This window comes from Lepidochelys kempii, chromosome 25 (genome assembly GCF_965140265.1).
Source record: "Lepidochelys kempii isolate rLepKem1 chromosome 25, rLepKem1.hap2, whole genome shotgun sequence".
Lineage (NCBI taxonomy): Eukaryota > Metazoa > Chordata > Testudines > Cheloniidae > Lepidochelys > Lepidochelys kempii.
This window is the reverse complement of record NC_133280.1, coordinates 11541244-11564026: the sequence shown is the minus strand read 5'-3', so window position 1 is coordinate 11564026 and position 22783 is coordinate 11541244. Positions and strand designations below refer to the sequence as shown.

Sequence of the window (22783 nt, the reverse complement as noted above, 5' to 3'; positions counted from 1 at the left end):
GAGCAGTGACTCCATCCATCTCTTCCACCTCGCCCTCATTGTCCCTTTTCGCTGCAGGAAGATGGACCATGATGAGAAATTACTCCTCAGCCAGCGCAAAGGAGGAGGCCAGGAGGAGAGGCGCCTGTGGGAGGGCTGAGCTGCTGGAGGGTAAGTCGGAAATGCGGGGGAGAACCAAAGGCATCTGTTCCCATAAGAGTTCCCCCCCCCCTTCCCTCTCCCAGAGCAGTTTGGGTTTCCTGGTGAGTGGGGTTTATGTGCAGACCTGTAGCTTGGGGGAAAATGCCCCTGTGGCAGTGGGAAGGATCCTTCAGCCAACTCCGCCTGCTGGCCGGCCCATACGTTGATGTCAGGTTGGAGGTGTGCTACGTTGCAGGGGTTCTCAGCCTCTTCCCTGCTGTGACCCCAAGTTACAGTGGGGCAAAGTTGGGGAGCCCTCCCATCTAGCCGTAAGGAGGGGGAGGGTGGTTGCAAATGCTCCTCGTAGTGCAGTGGTTCCCAACTGCATGATACGGCGAACCACCAACTGCATTTGGTCTTTTTTTTGTGACCCACCATTACTTATATGCAGCCCCAGCCTTGCAACCCTAATCCTGGCCTGGTGTGGAGGGGAGCCCCCAGGGTGGAGGTTGGAGTTGGAGAGCAAACCTGCCCCTCATTCCCCCTCTGCTTCTCCCACAGCAGCAGCTGCGGGGCTGGGCCTGGCTCCCTGCTCCAGGCATCCTGACCTGGCATGGGGGGTTGTGGTGCCGCTCAGGTTTGGCCTAGCCCCGCAGGCCAAGAGCTGCCACTGCAGGGTGAGTGCAAGGCGGGCTTGCCTAAGTCAGGGCCCAGTGATGGATTAATCTGGCTCTGGATGTGGCAACCTTCTAGCCACCCCCCTGGTAAGGCAGGACCCACTGCTGGGAAACACCGCTCTAGGGGGTCAAGGCTATCTGCCTTTGCCCACTGGGGCACCTTGGCCAAGGCACTTTCCTTCAGTGGGAGTTGGGGATCACACTCGCCTCACCGAGGTGGGGAGGGATAACTCACTCGTGTCAAAGAAGCGTGTCAAGCTAAGAAGCTGGGGTGTGTGGGGAGCGACGAGATGCTTGATTGGTGAGGGAGGGACATGGATGGAAGTCTGTCTGCAGTGACCATGTTCCCTTTAATTCCCTGTTCGCTCTCTGGCGTGTTTTCTCTGGCAGTGCTGGAGGCTCGCGTCAAGCAGCTCCAGGCTGATAACGTCTCGGAGGTGACAGTCGACCGTGTGGACGTTGCCCCGCTGCGGAAGAGCAGCTTCCAGCATCCTGCACCAAGCCCAGCAGGGAAGGAGCCTGCTCCGAAAGTCAGGGATGGGGGCGTCTCCTCTTCCAGGGGCCCGTCCCAGCCCAGCCGCTGGGTTGAAAAGCTGAAAAAGGAGAAATGGATCAAGCATAAGAGACAGTTGAAGCTGGAGCAGAAATTCTCTTCGGCTGCCTCACCCCCTGGTGCAGAACGAACTAGCACGCCAGTCTTGGAGCCATGCAAGGATGCTGGAGCCAAAGAAAGCCAAGGCCGGGCCAAAGCCATTCCCCCAAAGGGAGGGACAAATCCAAAGGTATCCGGCAAATCCAAGACCTTGCGTGAAAGCCCCAGGGCTGCGGTGGCTCCTGCCCGGGGCCCTCCCAAGCTGGGCTCCCCTGCCAGCCCCTGTGCTGAGCAGGGATATGAATGCAGCAGACTGGAGGAATTGCCCGAGATAGGGGAGCTAGAAGGGCCGAAGGTGCAGTGGGAACCCAGGCCGCGGCTGGAAGACAAGGAGGGCAACAAGTATGGGAGCATTCAGCTCCTCATCATGTCCTTCCTGGAGAGCTGCCTCTTCCTCCGCCAGCCCGAGAGGGCCCAGCAGTGCCTGATGTTCTACCACCGCTCCCATGCCAGGAGGAAGCTGCTGGGCATCAAGATGTATGACATCCTCGTGCACGGCTGGGCTAAAAAGGTACCTTATCCCGGTAACCCAGGCTGGTGTGATGGGGCGCTCCTCCTACAGTGGCCGCAGCACACAGATGTTTGAGCTAATGGCGCAAGCTGTAGCTGCCAGCTTTTAGATCCGGAGGTCCCAGGTTCGATCCCTGCAGGGAGCCCAGCCCGGGCATGATTGCATCTCATTTCAGCACGCACCCTTGAGCCAGGCCCACGCGTCTGTTTTGAATAGGAGATGGCGTGTTTCTCAGGGTGGAGTTTTCTGAGCCATTTGATCATATTAATTCATTATTGAAATGGTGCAATCAGGGGGGATTGATTTAAATCATCAAGTGGGAAGCCTCGATTTAAATCATCGATTTTAATCAATTTTTCTGTTTGTACTTCAGTTATTTTCTAAAGAAAGGTGCGTTCTCATTGGTTGATATAACCATTAAAACATTCTAATTGAGAACAAAATAAGAGCCTTGACGCTAGATTTAGTACATCTTTTTGCTACCTAGGTGGGTACGCTATAATGATATACGTTTATCTAATCAATTATATCACATATTTTCAGATTCTTATTAATTAATTGTATGTTTTTAGTATGTTAGAAAAGTGATCCATTGCTTATTTACTAGATAATCAACTTTTTGCTGATGATTTGTGTCAAGCTGCATTAGGATGATAACTGAAATTTAATTAAACACACACAACAGCATATCAAATTTATTTTCATTAAACAAAACAAGCCCTTAATACAGGATATGACTTATTGTGCCATATTTTTAAAGCTTGACCAAAAACGTTAGATGTTTCCCCCCTACTTTTTTCTTTATATAGAAAAGCAGCCTTTCACTCAAAATTTCTGATAGAGGCTCATGGATTTAGCATATTTATTTCCTATTTAAATATTTTAAGAGATTATAATAAGTTCAGGCCTTAACATATTTTGTATTAAATTCAGATTTAATTTTAAACAGGTTTATTTTTAAAAAGAAAACAATTTAAATAGCAAAATCAAAAAAATTCAACAGACTCCAATGAGAGACTGCTGAATTGGAATTAATTTGCAAACTGGACACAATTAACTTAGGCTTGAATAGAGACTGGGAGTGGATGGGTCATTACACAAAGTAAAACTATTTCCCCATGTTTACCCCCCCCGCCAGCCCACTGTTCCTCAGATGTTCTTGTCAACTCCTGGAAATGGCCCACCTTGATTATCACCCCCCCCCCCCGCTCTCCTGCTGGTAATAGCTCACCTTAAGTGAAAGAAAAGGAGGACTTGTGGCACCTTAGAGACGAACCAATTTATTTGAGCATAAGCTTTCGTGAGCTACAGCTCACTTCATCGGATGCATCGGATGAAGTGAGCTGTAGCTCACGAAAGCTTATGCTCAAATAAATTGGTTAGTCTCTAAGGTGCCACAAGTCCTCCTTTTCTTTTTGCGAATACAGACTAACACGGCTGCTACTCTGAAACCTGTCGTTTAGACAGTTGACAAGAAGGTGTGAGGGTACGTAACTTAAGGAAATAGATTCAGTCTGTGTAATGACCCAGCCGCTCCCAGTCTCTATTCAAACCCAAGTTAATGGTATCTAGTTTGCATATTAATTCAAGCTCAGCAGTTTCTCGTTGGAGTCTGTTTTTGAAGCTTTTCTGTTGCAAAATCGGCACCCTTAGGTCTTTTACTGAGTGGCCACAGAGGTTGAAGTGTTCCGGAATTTAGCCCTGATGGGAAGGAGCGGCTTGCCAGCTGTGGGGACTGGGTCCTTGGTGCTGGTACAGCATGGGGAGTGGCAGATTGCGTGCCTCCCACACACAGCCACTCAATGTGTCTCAGCTCTGGCTGGACTGGAAGGCGTGAGGGGGAACAGGGGCTCCAATGCCCTTTCAGTCTGTCACCACTGGGGCCAGAATGAGGCCAGTTGGGATGGTGGTTTGTGGGTTGCTGCCAGTTGTAATGCCCACTGGGACTAGTCTGAGACCCACCACACTTGGCTCATGCAGGGCCCCTCGGAGCCATTCGATGGTGGAACCATTCAGTGCCTGGGTTCAGAACAAATCAGGTTTAATCTGGAAGAGAAATGGAGGGGCTTGGAGCTTGAATTGATCCCTCTCCCTTCTCTTCTCAGGGCTCCTTGAACCAGATTGGCCGGCTCTTCTTCATGCTGGAGGAAGCTGGCCTGAAGCCCAATCTCAGCTGCTACGCAGCCGCTCTGGAGTGCCTGGGCCGCGCTCGAGCCCCCGCCACGGTCATCCAAAGGTAACTGGCCGGGTGTGCCCGGCGTGCTATGTAAATAACAACACTGCCTCTCCCTTTTCCACTGCTTCCCCTGGCTCGCTAACGGCTCGGGGAGCTGCGTGGGATGAGTGGGGGAGGCCTGCCTTCTCTGTGGAAATGCAGATTTCGGGGTTGTAGCGAGCTGCGCTGTGGGGTTCCCATTGAACCAGTGGGCATGGGCGGGCTGGGACATGTCCTCCCAACCTGCCGCGGGGGGACGTGCAGCTCCGTATCTCACAGTGCGGCACTGAACGGGAAGCAGAGCGCGGTGGCAGTGGGATGGGACGTTGTGCAGGTGCTCAGGAGGGGAGCCAAGAGAAGGAGGCACACAAATCTCAAGCCCCTGTATTAGTCCGTGCTAGGAACAGTCTCTCTGGAGCTGCTGGGGGATGGGAGGTTGGAAAGCAGTGAGCCTCTGCAAACAGCTGGATCTCCCGCCCTCCATGCATTCATGGGCAGCTCCGTAGACTCCACTCAGAGCCTCTGCCTCTGGGATGAGCCGCTGTCCTGCTGGGTCTGTCTAGGTGCATTCCTCCAGGGCTTTCTCTAGTTAAAGTCTCTTGTTAGCCATGTCTCGGCAGGTGAGGGTGACCCTGCCATCTCCCCCGGTTGCTGCTCCACCATCTCTCAATGGCATTTGTGTGCTCTTTCTCCTGGTTGCTATGGATCGGTGCCAGAAGCTGTTGTTAGCCCCAGGATATCAGTCCTCGGGATGACGGGCGTGGCTTAACAAGGATTCGTGGTTGAAAATTAGTATGTGGGAAGCACTGGATATGAGTCAAGGCAGCACGAAAGAGCTCTTAAAAATAATAAATAGTGTTTTTTTATTAAAAGAGTCTGAATCCAGGTGAATTTCTGTGGCGGGATGTCTGTCACCTGCCTCAAAATGGGGCCGTTGATAGCTTCCTTGCAGTTCTCTTTGCATGCTTCTTGTGACTCAGTGACTTTATGGCAGTCTGTATGTTCTTGGCCATCTTGCGTGTGGCAGACGCCTCTTGTTAACTTGTCCTGGGTCACCTGTTCAGAGCTCAATTGTGTTGATTTCTTGCCTGCACAAATCTATAAAAACATTTGCATGTCCCTTTGCCTCTGAGCATGTCCTTCCCCTCCTTCTCCCCCCCCAAAAAAGATTCAGAATGGACCATCCTGTATTCAGGACTGTGTGGTTTAATGGGTAGAGTTTAATGGACTGGAGACGTGGCTTCTATTCCCAGCTCGACCACTGAGCTGCTGGATGGCCTTGTTCCATCTAACATCTCTTGTCTATTTAGACTGTAAGCGCTTTGGGGCAGGGACTGTCTCAACTCTGGGTCTGTAGGGTGCCTAGTGTGATAGAAGCCCCAACCAAGATCAGGGCCCTAGGTGCTACTGTAATACAGGTAGTAATTAGATATTTCCAGTGTACCTTTTGTGGATCACTCGCTGTAGTGGGGTGTTTATTGGCCAGCTTTGGAGAAAAGAGGTCACAGTGACTTGCACTGGTGTAAAATCTTCCATCATGGAGGATCCCAAAGTGCCTACAGTCTTTACGTACAGCGCCACTGAAATGCAATCACTTCTGGGGAGGAGTGTGGCAGCCAGGTGCACAACACGCTGCACTGGGAGGAGTTTTGGCAAAGGGTGCTGATGTAAAATGCCTTGGGATCTTTCCTGCTCTCACAGGACAAGGCAGGACCTCAGTTTTCCAGGTGATTGGCTTCACTTGCAGTCAGAGTTGAGGTTAGGACAGGGAACACGCCGCAGTTCTCCCAGCAGCACCATTCATCCACCGTTCATCAGCCTCTGCAATGAGCTTGCCTGTCCTCGCTCAAGGTCAGCTGTCTACAAATCTCCCTGCCTGTCATGTGCTGTGTAATGCTTGGGGGGCCACCAGATGGCACTCTGAGCCTGCAGCTTTGTCTGCACTCTGCCTTGCTGGTGTCCCAGAAATCTTGGTGGCTTTAAATTGTGGCTCTCAGACTCCAGGATTGTAGCTACTATGAGCAGCAGTGACTGTTTAACCTTGGGAGCCGAAGGGCTCCGTGTACGGGAGAGATTCTGATGCCAGGGCTCTGGGTGGCTGCAGAAGAATCCCCAGGCATGGCAGCACGGGAATGGAGATGGTTCTAACCCAAACCACTGGGTTCGCCTCCTTAAGTCTATGCAGCAGCTGGCTTTTATTCAGTATTGTGGTGGCCTGAGTTATGCCCACAGCACCCCCAGGCTATTGTCCAGATAGCTCGATGGTAAACCCACAGTCCGACCTGCTCTGCATGAGCATCAAAGATCCCACGGTGCTTATGAAAGAATAGTATCCAGTGTGCTGGTTGGCTGCTGCTTTCCACCCCAGAGCAGGCTGCCTTTCAGCACCCTCTATGCAAGCACTTGCCTCTGCCCTTCTAACAGGCATGGGAGGAGCTGAGCCTAGGGCTGCAACATGGATATTCAAGTAGCTTCCCTTTGTCCCTCCCCTTTGATCTCATGACTCCATTGCAACCCAACCTCATGGGTTTGGAATAGGCTGAAATTCCCTGGCCCTCGGTCACACTGACAGCTGTCCCACTGCCATCCTTCAGTTACACGCTCTCTGCCCTCTACCAGATGCCACCCGTCTGCAGCGTGGCTGGGAGCGAGCTCTGACGAGATGTGATACGAGGCATGTGTTGGAAGCAGGCTCCAAGGTAACAGTGGGATTTGCCTGCTTTGCTGTTAGAGTAGGAGAAGGATCCTCCAAGGGAGGAAGGGGCATATTCAACTCAAGCCCTTGGTCCTTTAACTCCATTTTCCAGCCTCTGCTACTTCAGAATGACAGGTGGATGCATGAGTTTGGAGGTGATGAGACCTAGAGATTTTGGGGCTTCAGTTCTCTCTCCTCCCAAGCTTGCAGTTGGCCCTGTAACCCCACTAGGTCAGGCTGTGACTTCGTTGCATCTGTCCGGCTAATCAGGGTTAGGACTTGCTTGGGAGACCCTGCGAGAAAAATCCAGAGCGCTGCAGGAAATGGTGCTAGTTCACTAGGAGACGCGCTGCCCATGGAGCCAGTGGCACCTGGCTTTGCAGCTTGCGAGGTCTCCTGTCAGATGGGACATAAAACCCAGGACCTGACCGCTCGTGTGATCTTGAATGGTCAGAGCAGGTGTGTTAGCCCCAGTCGATTTCCGACATGGGTACATGAGCTGTGCCTCTGCCTGGCTTCAGATCCACTGTCCACCTCTTGTGCTAGGCTGCTGTATGCCGTTAAACAACTGCCGTGCCCCAACACAGCAGCTGGATTTCAGTAATTGGTGATGTATCTCTTCACTTACGTAGGGCTGAATCCTGGGCCAGTGGGATTGTAGGTGTGGGGCACCTCTCAAGGTTTGACCCCTCATAGGTTTCCAAAGTGCCTTGTGGACAGTGCTGGGTAAACCAACACAGCAGAGCTGGAATGTGCTTGGCAAGGGCGGTGGGTCCTGCTGCAGGGACGAAGCCCCATGCATGGCAATCAGGCCTTCGTATTTCCAGGCAGCATCCCGAAGCTTCGCCGTAGGAGCTAGGTCTCTCTGCTCAGCTCTTCACGCATGGAACATGAAGGTTAGGGTGGATGCAGAGCAGGGACAGTAATGGATGTCATAGAATCATAGAATATCAGGGTTGGAAGGGACCTCAGGAGGTCATCTAGTCCAACCCTCTGCTCAAAGCAGGACCAATCCCCAACTAAATCATCCCAGCCAGGGCTTTGTCAAGCCTGACCTTAAAAACTTCTAAGGAAGGAGATTCCACCACCTCCCTAGGTAACACATTCCAGTGTTTCACCGCCCTCTTAGTGAAAAAGTTTCCTAATGTCCAACCTAAACCTCCCCCACTGCAACTTGAGACCATTACTCCTTGTTCTGTCACCAGCTACCACTGAGAACAGTCTAGATCCATCCTCTTTGGAACCCCCTTTCAGGTAGTTGAAAGCAGCTATCAAATCCCCCCTCATTCTTCTCTTCCGCAGACTAAACAATCCCAGTTCCCTCAGCCTCTCCTCATAAGTCATGTGTTCCAGACCCCTAATCATTTTTGTTGCCCTCCGCTGGATGCTTTCCAATTTTTCCACATCCTTCTTGTTGCGTGGGGCCCAAAACTGGACACAGTACTCCAGATGAGGCCTCACCAATGTCGAATAGAGGGGAACGATCACGTCCCTCGATCTGCTGGCAATGCCCCTACTTATACATCCCAAAATGCCATTGGCCTTCTTGGCAACAAGGGCACACTGTTGACTCATATCCAACTTCTCGTCCACTGTCACCCCTAGGTCCTTTTCTGCAGAACTGCTGCCGAGCCATTCGGTCCCTAGTCTGTAGCGGTGCATGGGATTCTTCCGTCCTAAGTGCAGGACTCTGCACTTGTCCTTGTTGAACCTCATCAGATTTCTTTTGGCCCAATCCTCTAATTTGTCTAGGTCCCTCTGTATCCTATCCCTACCCTCCAGCATATCTACCGCTCCTCCCAGTTTAGTGTCATCTGCAAACTTGCTGAGGGTGCAATCCACACCATCCTCCAGATCATTTATGAAGATATTGAACAAAATCGGCCCCAGGACCAACCCTTGGGGCACTCCACTTGATACCGGCTGCCAATTAGACATGGAGCCATTGATCGCTACCCGTTGAGCCCGACAATCTAGCCAACTTTCTATCCACCTTACAGTCCATTCATCCAGCCCATACTACTTTAACTTGCTGGCAAGAATACTGTGGGAGACCGTGTCAAAAGCTTTGCTAAAGTCAAGGAACAACATGTCCACCGCTTTTCCCTCATCCAGAGCCAGTTGTCTCTTCATAGAAGGCCCTATCCACTCTGAGACCTGTCTGTCGTTCAGCTGGCATTTAGCCAGCCCCCGCCCCCCTCCCATTTAGCTGCATGGGTAAGACCAGGGGGTCATGATCCCCTGCAGTGCCTGGTCCTGACCCCACCTCTCCCAGGCTGAGAACCCCTGGGACAGTCTCCCATGGGTTGCACAATAGAAACTAGTTCATTTCAAACCCTCTTTGGCTCCCGCTCCCTCTGTTAACTGAAGGCATTTTGCAGGTCCCGTTTGAAAGGCTCCCCGTGGACTACGCCGGCGCTGCCTGGGGGAGCTGGCACTGGCCAGCCAAGCTGAGGCCCTGCCCCAAAGAGCCCATGGCTGGGGCACTGCAGCACAGATCATTGGGACGGGGTGTCTGTGGCGTGAGGCTTCCTGGTTCACTTGGGAGTTCGGAGGCCTTTGGAAAGGGCAGAGGGGTGCATGGGATAGAGCCAGCTGTCTGGGGTGGCATGAGAGAAGGGCAAGGGATTACTGTGTCAGCAAAGCCGCCCCCCTCTTCTGGCCAGGCAGTGCGTCAAACCCATTCTATGTAGCTGCCCTCAAAAGCCTGTCAGCTCCTGCCCCTGGTCTGTAGGTCTGGGCAGCGTGGCAGCTGCAAGCCTGGTAGCAAGTGACAGAGAGGTTCCAGCTCCAGTGCCCTGTCTTGGTAGGTGTCTGCATTTCTCGGTGGCCAGTGTCTCCCGTTGTGCTGGCTGACCCCTGATTGTGCTTGGGAGGAGGAGAGGCTACAGCAGACCTGGTCCAGAGGGACTGTTCCACTGGGGCTCCCCAAGGTGGGACTTGCTCTGATCCACCCGGTTCCTTTCTTCTCTCTGGTGTGCATCTTGCTTAGTCTCTGGTTCCCTGTTTGTACCATCACTTGTCCCGTACCTAAACATTTATCCTTTTCCTGGGTAGATATTCCCTCCCTCTCCTCTGTCCCCCGTGCTGATCCATACCTATCTCCCCAGATGTGTGCAGCAGCTGGAAGAGGATGGTTTCCACCTGGACGAGCTCTTCAAAGACACGGTCTACGAGGAGGATGAGCGGGAGATGGTGCTGAAGGCTGTCAGGATAATCAAGCCCAACTTTCAGCCGCTGTCTCTGCCCCACTCAGAAATCTGCACTTCTCCTTTGCTCCGGGATTTCTACTCCAAGGTAAAGAGGGGCTGCTGGGCGCCCGTGCCCGGGGATCCTGCAGGGCTAATGACACTTTCCCTCCTTGGGATAGGCTATTTGGGGCACGGAGCCCTTGTTATTGGGGTGATTGTCACAGAACTGGTTGCACGGACCACGAGCCCCTTGAGTGAACCAGCAGTGTGAATGGCACTGAGCACACACACATGAGTCCTTCCAGCATCCCCGAGAGGCAGAGCCAGCTTTAGAGATGGGGAGAAAGGAGCTGGGAGTATAAGTGACTTGGCCAAGGCCAGAGAGGGAGGCCTGTGTCAGAACTGGGATGAGAATTCTCATATTCCTGGCTCCTAATCCTGTGATCAGTCCCATTCTGCCATGCTAAGAGCTGGGGTTTGGTCCCTCCTGCATGTCTGCTAGCTGGCGGTTTGGCTCCCAAGGTGCCTAGGTTGAGAGCCATGGAAAATGGGGCCTTATGTCTTAGGAGGGGGGGAATCCACTGCCCAAAACAGCTGGGAGTTGTGCCCACGCCAGGTGTGTAGGGTGCTACCTCGTTGCTGGAAATAAAGCTGGCAAAGGCATGGAAGCATGACATATGACTGCAGCCTCTGTGTAGCCATCAATCAATCGCAGCATTTTCATACAGGGTCTCTTCTAGTTTGGCCAAGCGCACGGAAAGGGGAGAGGCTGCGTGGGGCCAGCCCCCTGGCAGCTCCCTTGTTCTGCTCATGAGGTTGGGATTCATAATTGACAGGAGTGGCTAATGATGACCCTCATCTCGCTATCAGCCCTGCTGAGGAGGCTGTGTGGGTGCTAGCCTGGGACCAGGATTTAGTGCCTTGCTCTGCCACAAGTCACTAGGGGTCTCTGTGCCTCAGGTCTGTAAATGAGGGAACTATTTACACCTGGGAGCGTCCAGCCGCTGAGTGACGGAAGCACCCGAACGCGCTGTACCTGAATCCAAGCACTCACCACCTCTGTCTTCCTGCAGGAAAAGCCGGTCTCCTACCCCAAGCTGGACTTCTCGGTGCGCGAGCTGCGGGAACGCTTCCAGCATCAGCTGGAGATGGAGGCTTCCAACACCATAACCATCAGCTCTGTGGAGTCGGCCAAGCCCCTGACGGAGCAAGCCATCAAAGCGGTAAAGCCTGGCGCTCGGTGGAGCTAACGCAGGCGTTGTCCTTGCCCCCCTCTTAGAGCAAGGGTTGTAATCGGAGTTCGGGTTGCTCTGTAGAAGACGTGCCTCTGGCTCGGCCAGCTGCATGTGGGAATCGTTGGGGGTGTTCTGCAGGAGGTCAGACTAGGCGATCAGCGTGAGCCTTGTGGCTGGAGATCCCTGGCTATCCAGCGAAGTGCTGCTGGAGCCTTAAGCCCAAACCGTGCTGGGGTATACAGCAATACTGGAAAGTCAGTAAATACCCACAATTCAAAGCTAAAGAACCTCACTAAAAACAAGCAGGGGACTACATCCCCCCCGGGTGTAACCCCCTGCTCCACTAGGTTGGGTTTGTGAATGGCTCGCTCTGGATTATCTGTGGGTGTTCCATGCAATAACTGATGCCCTAGGGATAGGGGAGTCGAAGCTGTTCTGTGCACTGTGTAAACAGAATGCCCAGCTGAGAGAATGCAGAGATTGAAGGCTGGAGGATCCCTTTGCTTGGGGAGTGCCCCCTGCTGGTGCATTCGGGGAAACACTTCCTCAACTCGCTGACTCTATGGAGCTGCTGGTGGTTGCATTGGAGGACAAGAGAATTAGAGAAAACGTAGCCAGAGGCAGGCAGTGAGAGAGAGGAGGTGGCAGCGAAGTTCTGGCCCTGATACTTGGAAAGGGGGTGAGAGCCTGGTGTGGATCTCTAGAGACCAGTGGAATGGGGAAGCCCACCGGCAAACTCCTGTGCCCTCTGTTAGCCCACACCTGCCTCTGCGCTCTCACCGTGCGATCGCCGAGCAGCTGACCGCCTTGTTTGCCTGTGTGCAGCGGGAGCTGTTGACCACGCTGCGCTCTGAGTGGCGGAAGTCCCTCCTCCAGACCCTGCGGGAGTCTAAGATCCACATGGCGAACAGGAGGTCCTGGCAGATGAGCCTCTATCCCTACCTGTGCTTGCTGGAGGACGAGGAGTACGTGGACATCATGCTGCAGGTAAGACGCCTTCCCCGGCCCCATTAGGCCACTGTGCAGGAACAGAAGAGTCTCGATGCCACTGAGTGCCCCCGTGGCCGATGAATCAGGCTTGCAGCTGTGCCGTGGGGCACTGTCATGGGGGAATTTGCATCTGGGCCTGCAGAATCAGAGCTTGTGCTGTGAGCCTGGACTAGGTATTAGATCAGGGCCACGTTTGCGCCATGTGCTGAGTAGCAAGCCCATGATCTCTCCCAGCTGCTCCTTCACCCTGATCTTGGCTGTGTCCTGCTGCCTTTTGTCTGTCACACTCTCCCTTTGCTGTAGTGAGCCTGGGTGGTGCCTTTAACGCCCTGATTGATTTGCCCTTCTCCCCTAAGACCCTTGCTGCCTCCCCCTTTTCAGAGCCTCTCCAGCCTCCCTCCCCAAGGAGAGTCCCTGCTGGTTTTAGCTAAAGAGCTGGGCACCAAGATCTACAACAAATATGCCGTCCGGAAGAAATTGCGCAGCCGCCTGGTGGAGAAGATCCGGAAGATCTATGACGAGTACGTCCAGCTGCTGGCGAAGGATGCCCAGGTAGGCCTGTCTTAGCTCCCTGCCCCAAGGGTGAGGGGTCCCCCAGGCTGGTGGGCCGTGGCGGCTGGGTGTGATAGAGACAAGGGCAGATGTAGCTTCCATGACCTGGACCCGGGGCCTTGTCTCAGGCTCTCCAGGCGATCTGCCCCAGTAAATGCAAGCAGCTCTTTGCGGGGAAGCAGCCTGGGCAGCAGAGTGCTTCCTGTGGGGGCAAAGGGCTGAGTCTCTGTCTGCAGGATGCAGGCTTGTCAGGCTTTGGTGTCCTGAGTACTGCTCCCACAACACCTAAGATGTTCGGGATTTTCCAGAGGCTTTGGGGTTTGCTGTCAGACTAACGCTCCCCACTGCAGGACTCTCGACAGCTGAGAGCTGGAGGAGTCCTTGACCTAGGACTCGGTAGGTTGGAGGCTGTCTCCCAGAGACTGCGGGGTCTGGAGGGCAGACTCTGCTTCTGCAAACGTCCAGGGCTTGTATCCTGGGAGGACATCTCGGGAACTGCACTTTCCGGAGAAGAGGCCACGAGAGCTAACGAAACCACTAGCCTGTCTGGTGTGCCTGCCAGACTCTTCCCACCCAGAATGAGCTGTGCTGGCAGAGTCGGAAGAGTCGCTCGGGCACTGATTGCCCAAGCTAGATCTTGCTCTGGCTCAGGAGTGACCCTGGGTTTGTACAGCATAAGCGCTGCTGGTGAAATTGGCTCTCCAAGCCATGTATATGAGTGGGAGGTGCAGATCTGGAAAGGCGAGTGTCGTTGCAGGTCCTGCTGGAGGTGGGCTGGCAGAAGCTGCTTGCAGGAAGGCGGCCCCTTTCCTGTCTGCACTGACCATGCCTGTGTGTTTTTGCTCCTCAGCTATCCCTCCTGTTAACATTTACACACAGCATGGCTGTCCTGTGGGTGTGAAGGGGGAGGAACGCTCCTCGGCATGGCTTGCAGACACAGCGCGTGTCCTCAGCTGCCCCTCTCCAGAAGGCCCCAGTCCCTAGAGGCAGCCCAGAGGATAATCTGACCCAAATTCCAGACAGCTCAGTCAGCCCCAATTAATCTCTCGAGAGAAATAATTGCTGCTCACGCTGGGCTGTTTTCCTCCTACTTCCTCAGCTGGATAGTTACCTGCCACGGGAGTACTGGGAGAAGCTGGAGGCTAGCTCGGGGTCCTCCCTGCTCAGCAAGGACTGCACCTGGCCTCACATCCTGATGGTGCAGCTGGGCACTCACATGGTGGAGCTCCTCGTGCAAGTGATCAAGGTGCAGAGCAACATCCTGAACCCCAGCTTGGAGGTGAAACTCATCCCTGTCCTGTATCACGTCTACTCCTTCCGCAGCAGCCGGCAGGTAAGGGCCCCGGGGCGGGGAGGGGTCTGTAACCAGGCATCTGGACCCTCCATCAGAACAAACCTGCTAGATCATCAGGTCTGGCCTTCTGCCAGCGCCAGGTGTGGTCCCCCCATCCCTCTGGGGAGGCATCGCTATTAAACTGAACATAAGAACAGCCATACTGGGTCAGACCAATGGTCCATCTAGCCCAGTATCCAATGCCAGGTGCTTCAGAGGGAATGAAGAGGCAACCATCAAGTGATCCATCCCCTGTCATCCACTCCTGGCAAACAGTGGCTAGGGACGCTCAGAGCAGGGTGTTACATCCCTGCCCATCCTTACTAATACCTGTTGATGGACTTCTCCATGAAATTATCTAGTTCTTTTTTTAACCCTGTTATAGTTTTGGCCTTCACAGCATCCTCTGGCAAGGAGTTCCACAGGTTGACTGTGCGTCGTGTGAAGAAAAACTTCTTTTGTTTGTTTTAAACCTGCTGCCTATTAATTTCATTGGGTGACCCCTGGTTCTTGTGTTATGTGAAGGAGTAAGTAATGTTTCCTTATTCACTTTCTCCACATCAGTCAAGATTTTATTAGACCTCTATCATATCTCCCCTTAGTCATTTCTTTTCCAAGCTGAAAAGTCCCCGTCTTTTTAATCTCTTCTCATACAGAAGCTGTTCCATACCCCTAATCATTTTTGTTGCCCTTCTCTGTATCTTTTCCAATTCCAATATATCTTTTTTTGAAATCTGCGCACAGAATTCAAGGAATTGGCGAACCATGGATTTATATAGAGGCATTATATTTTCTGTCTTGTTCTCTATCCCTTTCCTAATGGTTCCTAACGTTCTGTTAGTGTTTTTGACTACCACTGCACACTGAGCAGATGTTTTCAGAGAACTATCCACGGTGACTCCTAGATCTCTTTCTTGAGTGGTCACAGCGAATTTAGACCCCATCATTTTGTGTGTGCAGTTGGGATTATGTTTTCCAATATGCATTAATCAATATTGAATTTCATCTGCCATTTTGTTACCCAGTCACCCAGTTTTCTGAAGAGTTACAAAGGGATCTCCCAATCAGCTTTGGACTTGACTATCTTGAGTAATTTTACCACCTCACTGTTTACCCCTCTTTCCAGATGTTTTAGGAATATGTTGAACAGTACTGGTTCCAGGACAGACCCCTGGGGAACCCCACTACTTACCTCTCTCCATTCTGAAACTGACCATTTATTCCTACCCTCTGTTTCCCATCTTTTAACCAGTTACTGATCCATGAGAGGGACCTTCCCTCTTATCCCATGACTGCTTACTCTCTGAAAGTCTCTTAAATACACTGTATCACCCTTGTCCACATATTTGTTGACCTCCTCAAAGAATTCGAATAGATTGGTGAGGCATGATTTTCCTTTACAAAAAACATGTTGACTCTTCCCCAACAAATCATGTTCATCTATTTCTCTGTTCTTTACTATAGTTTCATCCAATTTCCCTGAAGTCAGGCTTACCGGCCTGTCAGTGCCAGGATCGTCTCTGGAACCTTTTAAAACAATTGACGTCACATTAGCTATCCTCCAGGCATTGGGTACAGAAGCTGATTTAAATGATAGGTTACATAACGCAGTTAGTAGTTCTGCAATTTCATGTTTGAGTTCCTTCAGGGCTCTTGGGTGAATCCCATCTGGTCCTGGTGACTTATTATTTTTTAATTTATCAGTTTGTTCCAAGACCTCCTCCAGCGACACCTCAGTCTGGAATGCCTCATACCAGCAAAGGGCTATGGTCAGGCACATGTCATCTTAGTTCTAGTTCCTTTCCTTCCTCTTCCCAGCTGCCCTGACGTGTGTGTGTGCCCATTGTGTGACTTGCATGCATGCTCTGTTCCACTAACCAAAAAACTTCCTCCTCTTCCTTCCCTCCCCCCTATTCAGTTCCTGGCACACCCCACAGCCTCCCCAGAAGGACAGAGGGTCATAAACTGCCCCCCACGGTTCAGACACCCAGACCCGCTCCAGCTGGGACACCCGTCTTGGCCTCGCCAGCTCCAGGGTGTTCAGCAGCTTCTGCTCCTGCAGCCCCACTCCCGCGTAGCTGTGATCCTTGCTCATGTGCTGTGGGTTAAATGGATCAGCAGGTTTAGGGCAGCCATGTAGGTTGAATGAACTAGAGTCTGTCAGTTTGTCTGGCTCCGAAACGGGGGCGCTGGGGTGAGAGGCCCCTTTTCCCAGCAGCGAGCGAAGTGAAGCCGCAATGCAGCGTTACAATAACTTTGCATTGTGCTGCCTGCCTGGACTCTCTTTGAACCCAGTCTGAAGGGAGTTGTAGCCTCCTGTGTCGCTCCCTGTCTCCCCGCAGAGCTTCACCCTTCTTTAATTCTACCCCCCCAGATCGGGTTTATAAAGCCCCATCCGATCCTCACCCAGATCCTGTCAAATGCTGCCGAGACCACATTGACTTTCGACTCCTTTGTCATGCCCATGCTGTGCCCCCCGCTGCCATGGACCTCGCCACACTTCGGGGCCTACATCCTCCTCCCCACCAAGCTGATGCGCTGCGTGGAGGGGGCCATCCAGCACCAGCTCCTGCTGGAGGAGTGTCCTCGCAGCAACCTGCACTCAGTCCTGGATGCCTTGAACCAGCTGGGCAACTGCCCCTGGAAGATCAACCAGCCCGTGCTGGATATCATCATCTCCATCTTCAACGCCAAGGGCAGTGAGAAGCTGGACGTCCCACCGCCCATGTCGGAGGCCCCCAATCCATCCATGGCCCTCCACATGGGGCCCAGCACTCCCTGGAGCAAGTCATCCCTGAAACGTGAGCTGACGCAGTGCAGGAAGAAGACGGCGGAAATGTACAGCCTGCGGATGGACGCCCTCTACAAGCTCTCCATAGCCAACCACATGAGGGATAAGGTGTTCTGGTTCCCCCACAACATGGACTTCCGGGGCAGGACCTACCCCTGCCCGCCCTACTTCAACCACTTGGGCAGCGACATCACCCGGGCCATTCTGCTGTTCGCGGAGGGAAAGCCACTGGGGGCGCGTGGCCTTGACTGGCTCAAGATCCACCTTATTAACCTGACGGGGCTGAAGAAGAAGAACTCTCTGCGGGAGAGGCTGGCCTATGCCAACGAGATAATGGAGTTGATCCTGGACTCTGCTGACAACCCCCTGACGGTATGTAGCCGGGGTGGTCTCTCTGGCTTTAGAGGGAGCCCAGAACAAGCCTGGCACTGCTAGCCCTCAGGGAGAGGCATCAGGAGCTAAGCGATAAAGCGGTAGCCTGGAATCCAGGACCTCTCGAGGCTGCTCTCAGCTCAGGTCCACATTACAAGCTTGTGCGGGCAGAGCTGCGTCGGTCAGAGGTGCAAAGAGCTGTGATTTCCTGACCAACCCAGCTGTGCCCACAAAAGCCCCAGTGTAGACACAGTTATACCGGCAGATCTGTGCTGTTACTGGGGTAGCTTGTTTCGCTCAGTGGGGCTGGAATAAACTCTGCTGGCAGTAGTGCAGGTTTGCTGGTAGAAGCTGTGTTCGCACTAGGAGCGCTTGGCTGGTATTGTATGTGGCATCGCTACCCTGGCAAAGCGCCCCTAATATAGACGTGGCCTCGGGATCCTGTGAGAGAGGATCTTGACCTGTGCCCAAAGTGGTAGCCGGTGGGTGCCTGCCCACCCTGGGTGGCTTTATTAATATTCCAGTAGCACCCTGGGGTCCCAGTCCAGATTTTGCTAGGCCTAGTGAGAGACAGGCACTGCCCTGAAGCTCTTCCAATCTAAATACAGGCAACAGGAAGGGTTGAAGAGGGATACTGAGGCTGAGACCAGGTCTACACTAGAAACTTTTGCTGGTATAATAGTGTTAGTTAGGGGTGTGATCGGCAACATTTTTATACTGGCAAAAGCCTTCGTGTCAATGCGGTTATACCGGCAAAAGGTGGTACTGCCTGTTTCGTTTGGGGAGCCGGAATACGGTCTACCAGCAAAGCCCGTTTTTGCTGCTAGAAGCTGCGTTTCCGCTAGGAGGTGCTGCCGATACAGCTGTACCGGCAAACCTTTTCTAGAGTAGACTAGCCCGCCGAGGGCTGGAGCGACTTGCCGGAGGTTGTGCCTCAGGTCAGTGGCCCCTGGTTCTGACGCAGTTCAGTACCCAGGGACTCTTCTGCTCTAGTGCTGAGATGCTCTTCCCTCCCCTCCTGTCCCTCTGCCCAGGGCAGGAAGTGGTGGATGGACACCGATGAACCCTGGCAGGCCTTGGCGTGCTGCATGGAGATAGCCAAGGCTTTGAGATCACCAGACCCCACAGCCTACATCTCGCACTTCCCCATTCATCAGGTAAGGGGCCCCATGACTGTGACTGTTGGATTCCTCCTGCATGGGGCAGAGAGCTTGGGGAGCTAACAGAAACTCCGGGGGGAGAGGACAGAGGGATGTGGGAGACTCTGGGTCTCAGGGGTACAAAGGCTGTTGGAACTGCAGTGGTGCTTGGGTTCGACCTGTAAGCAAACAGAACCTAATTCGCTCCCCTGGCAAGGACCAGGCCACTGTCAAGTGCTTCTTGTTCCAGGGTATGGACAGGAAGGATCAGCGTGCACAAATCCCTGGTCTTTTCCTCATTAGCTGCTGGGCCTGTTATCTGGATATTTATATGGCTGCCATCCCCATAGTATCTAAACCTCTCCCAAGGATCTGTAGATTCAGTCTCACTACACACTCCTGCGGACTAGGGAAGCATCACTAACTATGCTGTGCAGATGGGGAAACTGAGTCACAAATCTGAAGTGACTCACCCACGAGTTTGTAGCAGAGCTGGGAATTGAATCCAGCCTGACCCTGTGTTGCTTTGAATCAGACAGGCTTGCTGCAGATAGCGGTCGTGGCTGCAGTCTCTGAAAGGCACTGCAATTACTTGGTATATGCCCCTCGGGCGGGGGATCTCTCCTGCTCTGTAGCCAGAGGGCTTATGTCAGCTGTTCCGTGTCCTTGCTCATCTGGTCTGAGGGCTGGAGCAGAGCAGCTCTGCTGGCTGGAAGGATGAAAGCCTGACTCTGGATGAGGGCAGAGATGGTTCCTGTTGCGCTAAATGACGTGAGTCCAAGTGCTTTGTGCTCACAGCAAGGCCAGGCCCCAACCGGGCAGTGGAAGCAGAATAACCCTGCGCTTGGTCTACTCACGCTGCCTCCTCGCTAGCGGGAGCTGCCCTTACCATCCAGAGAGGCGCTGCAGTGGAAAGGCTCAGTTGCTCTCATTAACCTTAGGCCAGTCCTTTTGCCCTGCTCATTTCCACAGCCTGAGTGCACCAGTCAGAGGCCTGTGTCGTCAGAGGATACTGGGTCATTAGCATTTCCCTGCAAAAGGGTCTGTGTTTCTCCCCTTAGAGGCTGGATGGCCCTAATGGGAGCAGGGAGAGCACGTGTCAGAAACTAACCCTAATGACTCAGATCTCATTGAATGGGGATGGGGGCAGAATGGAAAATCAAAGATCAAGCAGAGGTGCCGGGAGTCACCTAACAGCTGACCCATCAACCTCCCATTGACAGAAGCAGTTCTAACGTGGGGGCAGGGCTGCCATGGGCCTGTGGATCCCACCTCACATGTCTGCGAGGCTGCAGGTGCCCCAGGTGGGATGGGGTGGTCCTTTCTCTGGATGGCTTCAGTCCCCCCGAATATAGACGCTGTAGCAGGAATGGTGGGAGGTATTGAGCATCAAGGCCTCTGCAGTTCAAAGTGTGTGTTGCAGGGTGGATTGATTGAAATTACCAGGTGGAAAGTCTCAATTTAAGTCATCAATTTGAATTCACTTTTCTTTTTCTAAAAAAGAGGTGCATTCTCATTGGTTGAGATAACCATTAAAATGTGTTGATTTACAGCTGAACAGAGCCTTTTCATTGGATTTGGTACATCTGTTTTCTGCCTGGGAGGGACTGCTAGAAAAATGTACATTTATTTAAGCAATTATACAGCTTAACATTTTCAGATTCTTATTAAATGAACATTTTTAATATGTTAGAAAACGGGGAATAATACATTGCTTAGTTACTAGGTAATTAACTTTTTCCTCATGATTTGTGTCAAGCTGTCTTACGATAGTAACTGGAATGTAACAAAACACACAGCAACACATAAACATTAACACCCTTAAATGTTTTGGACACACAAACTTCTCTTATCAAAACATGTTTCAGATTTTCAACAGAATGGTTTATTAAACAGAGGGATTAACCACAGTCAGTGAACTAAACTGATTATTTCAGGTCAGCCTGGGAACATTTTCAAATAAGCCTAAATGAAAGTGACTGGAGCTTAAATTCTTACTTGCCTAAGTCTCTTGAAAATGAGACAGTCTCCCAAGTTACTTAGGTGGATCTTTTGTGCCATGTTTATAAAGCTTGACTTCAGAAGTTGGATGTTAGAAGTTAGATTTCGTTGGTGATTGGTGCTGCTTTGAGCAGGCGGTTGGACTAGGTGACCTCCTGTGGTCCCTTCCAACCCTGATATTCTATAATTCTATGTTTATTGCCCTGATTCTTTCTTTCAACGCAACGTTTTTGATAGAGGCTCATGCATTCAGCATGTTTTTTGTTATTTAAATGTTTTAAGAGATTATAATAAGTTTAGGCCTTAACATATTTTGTATTAAATTCAGATTTCATTTTAAACAGATTTACGTTTTTAAAGAAAATGTTGTCGTTGTTTAAATAAAATAAGACGAGTCTGATTTAAATAAAAAAAAAATCTATTTTAAAAATGTTGTTGTCAAAAACATAAATTTTTATCCACCCTGCCATGTTGCATTTTAACCACTCCCCACACCCCCCATTCATGCCAGGCCCGTTTTTGCCCGTGTTGTCCCAGGCTCACCTAGGTCCTCTGGCAGCTGTCAATCCAACTGTTGTGGGAGATTACTCAGTGGCGAGCATCTGCAAAGGAGGCCTGATACCTGTCTGGTCGCCTAGACTGCAGTGCCACGCTTGGGACAGGTCAATGTTGGGTTTGGTAAGGGTAAGGGCCCAACCAAAACCCTCAGAGCTGAACACCTCAGAGTTTTGAGAGAGCTGAGATCTGGAGCAAAACTCTGGCTCAGATGCCTCTTTGGTTACAGGAAGGTTTTCCAAGCAACAGAGGAGAGGCAGCCTGGCACAGTGGCTAGAGCACTGGTCTGGGAGTCAGGAACCCTGGTTTCTATCCCAGGCACTACCACTGACGTGTTGTGTGACCTTGGGCAATTCCCTGCCCTTCTCTGGGTCGGTCTTCCCTCCCACCCTTTTTGTGTCTTATCTACTTCAATTGTAAGCTCTTCTGGGCAGCCTCTTACCATGTTTGTACAGCACCTAGCGCAGTGTTGCTCCTATAATACAAACAATACAGAATAATAATTAACATGTTTCCATTCTTTTCTTTTTTTTTTTTTAAATTCCAGTGAAAACTTTCTGTGGGGGTAGAGAGAGGGGCTGATTTTTATAAACGTCCCATGCCATGTTTGCAACTCAGTCATTGCAGCATTGGGCTAGTGCTTGAGACTCGGACAGTGACACGGATGGGAGGTGAAAGGGAAACCAATGAGTCCTTTGTCCCTGCTGGAAAAAGTAAAAAAGCCAAAACGGTGGAAAGTCAGCATTAAAAATTCTTCTGTCCTGAGCAGTTTCCAGCGACATTGGTGAGGGCATGAAAAAGTCAGTGGGAATGGGGTGCCTAACTCCCTTAGGCTTCACTGAAAATCTCAGCCTTGGTTTTTAACCAAGCAGTGCTCCTTTAAATGGCCAGGCTCTCAGTCCCACCCTTTGTTCTTCCTGCTCCTAGGACGGCTCTTGCAACGGGCTGCAGCACTACGCCGCACTGGGGCGCGACGTCATCGGCGCCACCTCGGTCAACCTGATACCATGTGACATCCCCCAGGACGTGTACAGCGGAGTGGCCCAGCAGGTGGGACAGAGCCGATAACCCTGGCAGGTCCCTACGGTTCACCCCTCTGCTCAGACCCACCGTGGAGCTGGTGGTCAGTGTCCCCGAGCAGGACAGTGCAGTGGGAGAGGAGAGGCTGAGATAGACAGCACTATCCACCGAGCTGGCTCAATAAACATCAACTGACTGGAATCCAGCGCTTGACTGTCCCTCTCTCCTCTAGAGGGAAGCATTGTGGTGGCCACAATGAAAATCCAGATGAGGTTGTGCTAGAAGTGTGGAGGGTGTGATCACAGTAGACAGAGAAGGAGCTGGGACCGAGAAATCACCAAGCCATGAACCGTTCCGAGGCTTCCTCTCTCTGGTTTTCCCCCGTGTGCAGATGGGGAGTTGGTGAGACAGGGTCTCCAAGCAGCAGGGAGATGCTCTGTCTGAGTTGCTAGCACCTGGCCGGCACATAGGAGGGGAATTCTCTTTCTTTTGGGCAACGTGGGAAACTAATCTCCATGGTACATTCAGTCCTCAGCCTCTCTTGCCAAGTAAACCCCAGTCTCTGAAGTTTTGCAATATGAAATCAGCCTGCTGGCAACTGGACTGAGACCTGCCACATTCATTCCGCACACAGAAACTATCCTTAGCTCCTATCTAGAGCTTTTCATCTGTGGATCACCATGGTCAAGTGTCGTTATCCCCAATTTTCAGATGGGGAAACCGAGTCACAGGGA

The 22783-nt window shown here is 52.0% G+C and overlaps 1 protein-coding gene across 5 annotated transcripts in view; it reads left to right on the top strand.

Annotated features, from left to right (window-relative positions):
• POLRMT (RNA polymerase mitochondrial) overlaps positions 1-22783 on the top strand; it is a 42406-nt gene that overhangs the window by 10438 nt on the left and 9185 nt on the right. For all 5 annotated transcript variants that reach the window (XM_073324547.1, XM_073324545.1, XM_073324546.1 and 2 more), the window contains 11 exons: positions 58-150; positions 1188-1960; positions 4066-4196; positions 9981-10167; positions 11135-11284; positions 12122-12283; positions 12668-12838; positions 13938-14171; positions 16546-17334; positions 18369-18491; positions 21957-22079. In XM_073324547.1, coding sequence (XP_073180648.1) covers positions 69-150; positions 1188-1960; positions 4066-4196; positions 9981-10167; positions 11135-11284; positions 12122-12283; positions 12668-12838; positions 13938-14171; positions 16546-17334; positions 18369-18491; positions 21957-22079 — 2925 coding nt within the window. In that variant the 5' untranslated portion in view covers positions 58-68. The remainder of the gene's footprint in view (positions 1-57; positions 151-1187; positions 1961-4065; positions 4197-9980; positions 10168-11134; positions 11285-12121; positions 12284-12667; positions 12839-13937; positions 14172-16545; positions 17335-18368; positions 18492-21956; positions 22080-22783) is intronic.